Here is a 12,120-nt window from a genome sequence, read left to right as displayed (position 1 = left end):
CACAAAAACACTAAACTTCATTCTTTTCTTCAGTCTATCAACAGTCCCCCGTATTTAAAAGAGCAACCACAAACAGGGTTGCAGGACAAATGTCCGACTGTCTTTAAACAAAACTGTTCTTATGTGTGTTAGTCCTGTCCAGATGAGATGCTTGTCCATTATCACATAGGCAGGATCCTGGTTTCTCAAAGGAATTCATAAAAGCAATCAAACGTACGGATAAAAACAAATAAGTACCATGCATTATCTTGCAAGACGACATATTCTCAAACAAGAGACAAAGTTTTCTTTGTGTAGACGAAATATCAAGTGAGAAGGGAAAGGTGAAAGGCAAAGGCCCCTAATCAATACTAAATACTATATTTCCAAAACCAAACAAAAAAATTATTTAATCTGTACACAGTTTAGTATGCATGAGTTTAAACTGGATCAGCAGTTTCTGTCCTCGATAATTTTCTCATCTTTTAGGGTTTTTTTGCCAAACTGCTACCATGGAGTAATACAGAAAAATGTTTTAATTAATCCCAATTTCTTTGTTCTCCTCCATGTATCTGGAAAACGGCCGGCTGGCTGCAACCTCCAGACCAGCCTTCTCTATACCCGTCATAGGAGGACTACTGCCAGTGTGTACACGATCCATCCCCCCAGGCATAGCTCCCAAAGAGGTGATTCCTGCTCCGCCGAGGCTCACGGGCAGCTGGGTGATGCCTCCGTTCTGAATCACAGAAATCTCATTGTTCTTCATGGCCAGGCCATTTGTGATGGCAGCAGCGTACTGGTTCCAGAAGCCTGGGTCGACGTTCATGGCCCGGGCCGCCAGATCCTTTTGAAACATCTCACTGAACTTCATGGCATCTCCGCCCAACAGGGCCATAGGGTTCTCCACTGACAGGCGCCGACCCCTTCGGGCTGGAGCATTGTTCCACATGTGTGTTCCCATATGAACCTAAAAGCAGCAACAAAAAATGTTTTAACTTGGAAGCCTTTAAAAGTAATATTTACATTTTTTTCCAATTAACCTTTTAAAAATAATATTTTAAGCTGAATGTGAAAGAAAAAAAACTTAACATGAACATAAACTGTTTTATTTCTTGAAAAAATGTTAGTAGTAGATTAAAAATTGTGTAGACATCAAAGACATTTGAACAATTGGATGAACATCTTACAGAAAACTGAATTTGAAGTTGACACTTTCAATGAAACCATTTTAAAAACACAATGGTAGAATGAATCTAAAATTACTTCTTTCTTTAAGACCCTATCTACACTACTCTGGATATTTTTTAAACAATATTTTTTCTCAGTTCATGTTTTCATCCCTTTACACATTCATAGGTGGCAAGAACATTAAAGTTCGAAAATATAGTGAAAAACTTTCTTAGCTTAACTAAAAGTTTTCCCAAATAAACTGTAGCATGTTATTTCTTTGATAATTTTATACATTTCTGTTTGTTATTAACTATTTTAGCACACAATAAAGTGTAATGATGACAGGATTGGGATAAAGCAAGGCAAAAGCAGAACAAAAATGGTAAAAAATTACTCCATTGTCATTTTGGTTTTAAGGACCTAAGTGATAGTGGCCATGCACAAAAAAGGCTGTTACATTGTTTCTCTAAAACTCTACAAATCAAGTGGATACACTAAAAAAAGAGTTTTTTAAAATACAATTTTTTTTTACCAAAGATTCAGTCTCTGTGTGGATGGGAGATGAAAATGCAACAATAAGTCTCAGTTTTTAAGAATATCCAGAGCAGTTTGAAGAGATACTTAGTTCTATGGGAATATTTACCCAAAGCCAATGTGTTACCTTTTAAAATGTTTGTATTTGTTTTTCATCAAAGACCCTATGTTGTTAATCTTTTATATTAGATTATATACCTTCAGGTTGCCCTTTGTGGTAAAAGCCCTTCCACAAATAGAGCAGGCGAATGGTTTCTCTCCCGTGTGTGTCCGCTCATGGATTTGCAGAGCGCTGGCCGAAGAAAAGTTCTTCCCACACGAGTGGCAGTTGTGTTGCTTAGGAGTGCGACGTGGAGGTGGGGGGGCCAACATGGGATTGATGCTTGGGCTCGCTGTGGTTGGCGGTGCTGCAGCTGGAACCTGAATGCCCACGGGCAAGTGTGAGTTGTCGCTCAAAGACTTGCCATGTCCATTCATTTCCATTTTGATCATGTTTGATGCAGTGCTGGCTAAATTAGGTGTACCAAGCCCTGAAAAACAAAAGATTAAAAAGATTATTTTTTGTAATACTGCCATAATAAATCTGCACATTTTTTGCCAATGTAAGTGTTTCATAACTGCTGTACTTAATCATTTTTTTATTTTAAGTTTTTTAATACTATTCAAGTTTATACTAATTGGTTATTTTTGGTTAGTTATTTAAATATTGATTTGTACCAACACTGAACTGATTTTATATGTTATGTTAAGTTTTACAGTTTTGCTTCTACTCACCCCGATCTCTGTTTAGAAACAACATGTTGAAGTGGCTCTCCTCCTTGATGAAATGTCTGCCAGGTTGAGTGGCAGTCAGATCAAGAGCACCAGTGCCTTCATTTCCAGAAAGTGGAGATGGGGTCTCTGATTTTTCTGACTTCACTGTTGTCAAGCCAGCTGAATTGTTCTCCTGGCTCTCTTCTGCCGTCATGGCACTGCTGTTATTATTACTGAATGTAGCTGGGGACTTGGACTGCTGGCTCTCAGAATGGCTGTGAGCTGGGGACAAATGCTGCATTGAGCCAGAAGATTCAGACAAAGCGGGACTCCCCAAGCTTTGACTTTCAGCATCCCCCACTGCATTCAAGGAATCTGTGGTAAAACAGTCAGACTCCCCTGCAAAGCTGCTGCCGTTCTGTGAAGGCTTCAGGCCAAATGAGCGGGTAATGTTGGCAGTAGAGTCAATCATCTTCATTTGGTTTTCCATCGCAGCAATGCTGGAAATAATAGAAGTTGGTGGGGAGCTCCCAGGTGAATAAGGTTTAGATGGGTCCACTTCCCCATCTTTAAAGTCTGTTTCATCATCCATAGCCTGCTCCATTTCATCCAGGAGGTCATCATCATAGTTGCTCATTGCATCCAAGCTCTTCTCGTCAAATGACACATCGGTTTCCATGTCCTGCAGACTTTCAGGGACAGGGGTGTTGGGGATCTGTCCTCCCATGTGCATACGGATGTGCTGTTGTAGCACAACAGCATTGGTGAACTTCTTCTGACATATAGGGCAGGAGTGCTGGACTCGAAGTGGGGGTTTGGACCTGTGGACACCAAAGTGTGTTTTTAGGTTTCCCTTTGTGGTGAATGCTCGTCCACATATCTTGCATTTGAACGGCCTCTCACCAGTGTGGATACGGTAGTGCATCTTCAGAGCACTCTGGCAGCTTAGAACACGATGACAGATAACACACTGGTTCGGATCAGTCATTTTCTTATCAATGTTCTCAACAAGCTGCTGCAACTTTGATGTCTCTGAGGTTTGCATAGAGTCTAGGAGGCCTCCAAAGGGAAACTTGGCCTTAAACTGGTCAGACAGCATTGGAAGGACTGGATGGGAGACAGAATTAGAAACAGAGTTCGGGCTACTGATAGGCTCAGTGACCTGGCCACTGCCTGAAGGTGTTGTGGTGGTGACGGTGGTGGAAAGAAGCACTTGAGTTACTGTAGTTGTGGTGATTGTGTTTTCTCCAGGCCTAGTAGAGCAACTTGGGGACAAAAGAATCCCTTCAGGTTTCAAGAGAGGAGGCGCATCACTTCCAAGGCTCGGTTTTGGGGAGGGTGAAGTAGTGGTCATGCCAGAGTCAGTGGTGATATTTGGGGACAAAGATGCACACTCACTTGTGGGTGGAGAAGGCCTTTGAGGAGACCTGTTAAGTGGGGTGAGGCTTGGAGACTCGTTATAGCCTCCAATCATACTTGGGAGTGTTGGAGGCAGCTGAAGCCCAACAGAGGTGGGGACAGTAGGGAGGACAGGTTTACTGTCCAGCCATGTGGTAACAGGTTTTTCTGGGGGCAATGACATGCCATATGGAATGCCTGAGCTTGTTGGTACATTATCCAGATACTCTGGCACAGGATAAGGGTTCATTTGAATGTGTGGGTATTTTTCTTTGTGCCTCTGGAAGTGGACTTTCAGATTCCCCTTGGTAGAAAAACGGTTGCCACATATGTTGCATTTGTAGGGCCTCTCTCCAGTGTGGGAACGCAGGTGGATCTGCAGAGCACTGTCACTGCCAAATACCTTGGCACAGAATCGACACTTATGCTTAAAGAAGGGGTCTTCAGAGCTGGGCTTAGTGTCAAACACGGACACATTGGGGGGTTTTCCCTTGCGGTGCTTCATTAGAGCAGAAAGGGGGTCAAGTGCATTGGCTGTGGCTGCGATGCTGGCCAGTGGATTGGGGAAGATGACGCTGCTCGAGGAGCTGTGAGGTATCAGTGGTAGACTGGAGGCAGAGCTCAGGAGGCTGCTGTGATTTAGTGAAGGAGGGGTGGTAGAGTTCCTAGGAAGAGCTGAGCTGCTACTGATGCCACCACCTCCTGTTATGCTACTACTAGTGCTACTGTTGTTAGTTGAGACAGTAGATGAGCAGGAGGGATGTAGAGATGACAATCCAGCCCCACTTGGTGGGGGAAACACTGAATTATTTGTGGATGTTTTTGGAACTGAAGACGTGGACTGCTGAGTGCTACTCTGTGGTGTTTGAGAGAGAGGCCCTTCTATTGCTGAGGTCAGAGGTGAAGGGCCTTGGCCATTGAGAGTCGCTGGCAACCTGACAGGCAGCTGATGGACAGGGGGCGTGATGAAGTTATGTAGATGAAGCTGACTTGCAACAGGAGGAACACAGGAGGATACAGATCCCTGGTTTCCAGTGGCTATGTTGTGATGGTGGTTGACAGCAGATTGTGGGGCAGACTGTCTGTTCATGAGGGCCACCTGACTTCGGATTTGTTCTATTAGCTGGAGCTGATGAATCTGCTGCTGCTGGAGGGCCATAAGCTGATCCAGGATCATGGGAATAGCCATAGTGGAAACCCCACTGCCTGCTGCTGCCCTTACACTCTGTGAAAACTGGGCAACAGCAACCCGAGTGCCATGTAGAGTCTCCAAAGTAACATTGGTGCTTGGCATGGCGTAGTTTGTAACAGCAGAGGGGACCACATCGTTGAGCTGAGGTAAGGAGCCATCTGGCTCAGGGGATGTCATGTCTCTTTCTTCAGGTTCTATGTTTTTTTCAGGAGAAAGCTCCAGCTCCATCTGCTCATCCTCCTTTTCCAGGACATTGACCTCATTTAAGTTATCTGTCTCTGGGATGTCATCCGCCTCACCGACAGAACTCTGGTTGCCCTCCCTGGCATCCTCGCTGTCATCTTGCTCGCTGGGGCAGCTGAGAACAGGTGAGGGCTCTGAGGGGTACTCTTGGGAGGGGTTAGGTGTATCCTCATTGTCATTCACTATGAGCACCAGGGGGTTCTTGGTACAGCTCTTTAAATGTTCACAGAAGTCTGACCACTTGAAGAACTCGGCACAACACTTTTCACATACATGAGTCTCTTCGCTGCCGCTGCGGCTCTCGTTCCCGCTGTCTGCATCATCCAGCACATCACCCCGGGCTGCAGGGAGGGGAGAGGGTCAGGGGAGTGGACGACAGGAAAGAAGGGAGGAGGATAAAAGAAAAATAAATGAATAATTAATCAATAAAGAATGCACACATTTTTTGCAGTGAAGTGTAGCAAAGGTTTAACCTTTGATTTTTTTCTTTTTTAACATAACAAAAATCAATATTCTTTTTATTATTTTTTTTACTCTGAACAAATTACCCTAGTTCACCAATTCTCAAGACCCAGATTTGTGCATTCACACCCTCTCCATAGAGCCAGCTAATAATTTTCTTTGTGCAATCCATCAAATTATGAGGGCCTATCAATTGTGGATACTGCCGCTTAATGAAATTCCATAGAACCTATTGATTTCCAATATTTCATACAATTCACAGCTGCCTCATCTGTTGGGTACAAATAGGGACTTTGATGGCCCCATTAGGATTCCCCTCTGCTATCAAGCTCAGTCATTTCCACCTGAATTTTAAATGCCTAGGCCTTTTTTAACTGCTAATGTTTTAACCCTGAAAATCAAAGGACTGTAATCTCATTCAAAATCTGCAGGACCAAAATAAAGCCGATTTTGAGAAGTTTTCTTTTTTAACTCAAACTGCTCCAAAATTGCTTCTGAGAAGAAAAAAAAATCCTCTGTTGCTTTCTCTCTGTCCTTCTCCCAAGCCTTTCGACACAAGACTACAAATTACATACTTGTGCCATGGCAGCAAAGTCTCTGATTAGTTACACATGTTTAATCACAGTTGTAGCAAGCCACTTCCTCTTCTACATGCAGCCCTCAAGAGTCAAACAAACCGGCACAAGCTCTGAACATGGACCTAATTCACACCTGATCAAAATCATGGCAAAATGGCCTCCCTTGTCCTTTTTTTCCCTTTAAATATAATTATAAATTGTGTGTGTACAAGTATATCCCATTCAATGCCAGTAGGAAGAACACTCAGACATGATTATCTACATTTGTCTAGAGTCTTGCATTCAGATCACATCAAAAGACACAGCAAAAATGTAGTAATATATTCATGATTTTAAAAATTCTTTCTAAATTTTACACTATAAAAATGTTAACTTATTTATTTAAAAATAATTTACATCCTATAAGTCTCAAATACAAGAAATAAAACTTAAAATCATGTTATAAAGCTAGACTTAAAGTGGAGTGAGCCACAGTAAAGCAGACATAAGGGAGATGTGCCAATTACAGTGACTCATTAGTAAAGAAATTCATCACTCCCCCCTGTAGTCAGTGGCCAAAGGGGAGGGGGGCATGATGGTCTGCTGGTGTCTTTGACTTAATTAATTATAAACAGAATGATTTTGGACAGACTCGGTGTTCTCATCTCCGCTGGGTGCAAAACCTAAAAAAATAATGTATTATTTCACTTCATCATGCACATTCCCAATTAAATTAATAAAACCTCTGATTAAACAATTAGTGGGAGGAAAAAAACATGCAAATAATTATTTTGGAATGTTATTAATGATATCATAGCATATAAACATTTTTGCAACATTAGTATAATCTTTCTGTTGATGAACTGGGGATTAAATTTGTAAACCCAAAATAAAAAAGAAGTCTTTGATTTCAAACAGAAAACAAAAAAATTGACAAGTGAAACGGAGCTAGGGACTGGAAATGTAAGTGACACGTGACAGCGAGCTAAAAAGCTCCTTAACCCAGCGGTGGACAGCAGAACACATTTCCATAATTGAGGGTTGAAAGGTCAACACAAATGAGTAGGCATTGTGTTGAGCTGATTAGTTATTAGAATGGTATTACTGTCAATCTCTTTTATTCATTCATACAATTACAAGTGGGGGCCTTTGTATGCCTCTGACCTCACAGACATACACACACGCACATACAAACACAGAATGGCACGTTTTCATAGACAATGTTCACAGACAATGTGCATACGTTTAAACACCTTAAATAAATACTAAAACAGTTTCTGTTTGCAGTGACTTATTTTTTGAGGCCTTCCCGTTAAAATCAAACTACAGATTATATATATAGAAAAATATTAATGAAAAATATTAAAGAATTTATATGGGCAAGCAAAAAAAATCTCCTTCGAAATTTACCTAATTTTTATTATCTTCTCTGTCTGATGGTTTACGTCTTTCCTGCATTTGCTCAAGTTATCATGAGAAAATTATGAATCTTTTTTTTTTCCTCAATCAAAATCTGCAGCTTTAATTGCTCGAAAACACTGCAGATTTGTTAAGTCGTGTGTGCGTTGCCATTTGAGGAGATTAAAAAAGAACAATTAAGATGCAGAAATATGCTGCTGACTGTGTCAGTTTGAACGCTGCAACAATTAGTCAGTGGTAATTACAGCAATACAAAACAGAACCACAAACCACCTGATCGTTTCGAAACCTCCATCGAACATATCAAAAAAAAAAAAGCCCATGCTCATAATAATAATAAAACAGCTGCGTTCAGCATCAAAGTGCAGCAGCACTGCGTTGTGCAGCTGTCAAAGCGACATTTTACGGTCATTTGCAAGACAGTGGAAAGGTGTGTATGTTGTAGTGTGTGTGTGTGTGTGTGTGTGTGTGTGTGTGTGTGTGTGTGTGTGTGTGTGTGTGTGAAGTGTGTGTGTGTCGCAGGGTGTATTGATTTTCTCAGGCCTATAGGATGAGAAAGAAAGAAAAAAATCCAATCAGTTTTTCATTCCTTTAAAAGTCTTCATTTACTCAGATGTAAATATTTAGCGAATGCAGTCAATAGAGGGATTGAAGGCTCGGAATCTGTGTGTTTGCTGTTTTGCTTGGAAATCTTCAGCAATCCACTTCAATCCACAAATATGAAATGTTATATCGGCTGAGGTGTTTGCTGAATTTGTTAATGACATATAGCAGAACAAAGAAAAAAAAATGGGACCAATTTTCCTAAGAATACTAGCTTTTTTTAATGAACACACAAAACAACAAACACAGCATTGTAGTGTTTTAAAAATACAGAAATACAAATTAAACAATTGACAGCCTAGAATCGCTGTGTTTCCTCCAAAAAATCCCAGCCTACAAGAACAGTCTGCGCTTACAGTATTTCTCAAACTGCTCCTTATTGTGTTCTTTTTAAAAGCCTTTCTTTAAAGAGTCTGAGGATATCTTAACAAAAGAGAAATGCATCACGGTTCCTGTTCAAGCTGAGAGAAAAACTGAGGCCTGCTTGGTCCAACAATGTTGGAATTCTAATTTTATTTACATTTTTATTTCATTAAGCTTTCCTAAATCACTCTCATGCAGCTCTAAACTTAAAATTACTAATTTAAATAGATTTTAACTGCATTCAGCTTTTTAGGGAACTATTCTAGGTGAAATACAGTGTGTGTTACACACTTACACAGATTAGAAAAATGTCAACACTAAATGAAAATTATTATTGAGCTAAATAACTGAAATTGTAGGCATAGGCTATATGAGTGCATTTTTTAATATCAATTTTGATACTTAAGCTTTACCTTTAAACCAACACATGTAGATTATTGTTATATTTAAAAAAAAAAATCCTTGAAATAAATCTGTCTCGTAGGTATCAAGCATCCAATAAGCATTTCCTCGATTAATCCCGAGCATTGTCGGAGCTGCAGAGGCTCGAGCGTCCTCAGCTCTGAGTGTGTGAGCGTGTGTCATCGGGCCGGTCAGCCCTGCTGCAGAGTGGTACAGTCATATCTGCACAGACACACAGGCCTTTGTCATCGTCTGCAGATGTGGAGCAGCCAAAACATTAACGATTTGTTTGTGCAAGCATTTGCAATACAGTATTCAATGACGGCTCTCTGTCCAGATGACTCCGTCACTCGTCAAGATGTCTTTCTGTGTCTGAGCTTACAAAGAGAGGAGCTTGTGATGAGGAGGAGGCTTTGGGATCTAATAGGCGTCCATCCTCTGCATGCAAAGAGGATTTTTAATAAACCCATGCTTCAGCTTCTTGTAAATTATATAATATTCACATTTTTTTATTGTAGTTTTGAACTGACTATGCTCTTCTTTAATTTCTAAGATTAGTTTTTTGCTAAAATCACCTTAACAAAACAAAATCCTGCAAATGACCAAATGCACTTCTTCAATGGGTGACGGTTAGCTTTCAACTAAATCCTCCTAATGTGCTCTGTTGCCTGGTGTTAAATAGTCCTTCCGTCTCCTGCCTCGTCCTTCCCCTCAATCACAAACGCACTTGCTAGCGTGTGTGTTCAGGACTGAGTAGTAATTAAGACGCAGCCATATTTGAGTGGCTTCTTGAAGACATCCTCGGTACGACTACGTGGGTGGTCCGCAGGCCTGCACCCAGTGGTGAGAAGGAATTAAAACAAAAGGCAAACAAAGCCCCCACTGCAGGGGAAGTGGGCCACAACTATGTTGTCACTGTCAGCAGGGATTTTATCACTTTGCTACATTTTTTTTTCCCGCTCATCAACAGATGCCTAGAGGAAAAAGATAAAGTTTGGGCTAAACAGTTCGATTCTGTAAAGCGTATTTTGAAATGAAATTTATATGACTATGGCCTGCTCATCTACAGAAGGGAAAAGTAAGTAAGTGCAGTACCAACATAATCTCAGAGAAGATAAATATCTTTAGGGTAACATTCAGCAAAATTCTGCTTCTCTTGGTTGTTCCAGCGTGGGACCTTGGATATCTCAGGACAAATCCTCTAAAGTCTGTTTTCACTATTTGTACACAAACAGTCCCACCACCACTTACACACACCTTTTCAGTGACACCAACTGAGGAAGTGGCAGTGTGGTGAAAAGCCCGCTCGCACTTTCTAGGACACGAGTAAGCTGTGCTGCCAAGGTCAGCGGCACACATGTTCTAATTGTACAAAGAGCTTGACATCTTGAGGCAGGATCTGGCTGGCCAGGACTACACAAAGGTTAAGTCAGCAGGCTTTGTAAAAGCACTCCTAAGCTGACTCCCCCTCCAATCCCACCCCTCCTTCTTTTCACACCATGCTAACACACATACACTAACCCTGCATGTCCCCCTTAGCCTGGGGGGGGAGGCAAGTGTCCGGAAGGCCTTAGGAGGGGGAGAGGGTGAGGGCTGGTTGGCACTTGATTTTAGTTTTTCATGTTCTGGAGGCTGCAGGATGTTAAAGTTTCCTCTCTGAGCTGCAGCGACAAACAGGGAAAGATCAGTGTAAAAACCTGGAGGACAAATAAATTAATTGCGCTGATGGTTTTTTTTTTTTTTTTTTCAGAAATTGTGATTCTGAAGGATTGTGCTGTAACGGACACCCTCTGTACCATGTGTCAATCTGAACGCAGGCCGAATGCATTCTTGCCACTCCTCCAGCAAAATTGGATTTTAAGTCTAAATCAGGCAGCTGCTTACAGTGGGAACTTGCGAATTTATTCAGTTTTATAAGCGACAAATCGTCAAAGCCAGTGATCGATAGTGTTCGTCACAGGCTGCACCGCAGGAGTAAAGAGTGGAGAATCCGATCATGCTGTGATAATATACGGACAGTATGACATTAGGAGCTTGTCGTGTAAAGCAGCTTTGGATGCGACATGGTGTTATTAGGTTTATTTAAGTGTGTATGGGCTCACTGTGCTGTGCCAAAGGCTTTGGATTGTTTCTGTGCTACATCTGCTCCTGAAGACAAGTGAGCCAGTATCGAGCAACAATAAGGAAAGGACATTCCACGGCAACTTCCAGTCATTAGCACAATGGCATTGTCAGTCTACAGTATATCAGTGTGGGTGTGTGTACGTGTGTGTGTGTGTGTGTGAGAGAGAGCTTTAGTTTTAAGGTGTGTGTCAAAAACCAGAGCAAACTCCAGAGTTATAACGAATTTCTAAAAAATTCTAAGTTGGTCTCCTCTCCTTGTGCTTCTAGTTCAGGAAACTTTAGTCGGAAATTTCAATCTAATTCTAACTAAAAGAAATTATTCAAATCTAAAAATAAAAAAAACAAAAACAAAACAAAATTCATTCCTCAGTCCAACAGGAGAGAAACCTGATGGACGTTCTGTATCTCTGACCAGAATCAGAAGAGGGGGTTATCGCAACACCCAAACAGTGACGGTGTTTGTGTTTTGTGCATGTGAACAGCCCATAAATTACAAAAACCCCAAAGAGTAAATGGGACAAAAGAGCCAGGAGTCATTAATGTGACCCCTCCACCACCACCACTGCCACCACACACACACACACATACGCACGCCAACATTTCAACATGCAAAGACAGCCGCTCCCCAGAGATTACATCACACATTTCTTTTCTATAAAAGCCCTGAGAAGTGTGTGTGTGTGTTTGGGACTTGATGTGAGCATGAGTAAAAACAGAAAAGTAGAAATAGTAGCAGTGATTTATTAGAAACGCTTACAGATATAGTTTTCTTTTTTTAATTAAAATTTTTAATTCTAATTTATTTCCTAAAATGCTGAGATTTTTTCCCCAAATAAATCAAACATCACGATTACAAATCAATCTATTAAATATTTAACAATTGTTAATCTTATTCCCCCCCCCCTCCCCCCCCCCCGTCCA

At 41.3% G+C, this 12,120-nt stretch overlaps 1 protein-coding gene across 1 annotated transcript in view; it reads right to left on the bottom strand.

Moving 5' to 3' along the window:
- Nucleotides 1–487: 487 nt before the first annotated feature.
- The window catches only part of sall3a (spalt-like transcription factor 3a), a 14,040-nt gene continuing 2,407 nt past the window's right edge, over nt 488–12,120 (bottom strand). The window contains exons 2-4 of the mRNA XM_017413235.3: nt 2,458–5,610; nt 1,882–2,213; nt 488–946 (exon numbers count right to left, since the gene is read on the bottom strand). Coding sequence (XP_017268724.1) covers nt 515–946; nt 1,882–2,213; nt 2,458–5,610 — 3,917 coding nt within the window. The 3' untranslated portion in view covers nt 488–514. The remainder of the gene's footprint in view (nt 947–1,881; nt 2,214–2,457; nt 5,611–12,120) is intronic.

This window comes from Kryptolebias marmoratus, linkage group LG16, assembly GCF_001649575.2.
Source record: "Kryptolebias marmoratus isolate JLee-2015 linkage group LG16, ASM164957v2, whole genome shotgun sequence".
NCBI classification, from domain to species: domain Eukaryota; kingdom Metazoa; phylum Chordata; class Actinopteri; order Cyprinodontiformes; family Rivulidae; genus Kryptolebias; species Kryptolebias marmoratus.
Note: the sequence above shows the minus strand (reverse complement) of the source record. Positions and strands in the feature narration are given on the sequence as shown.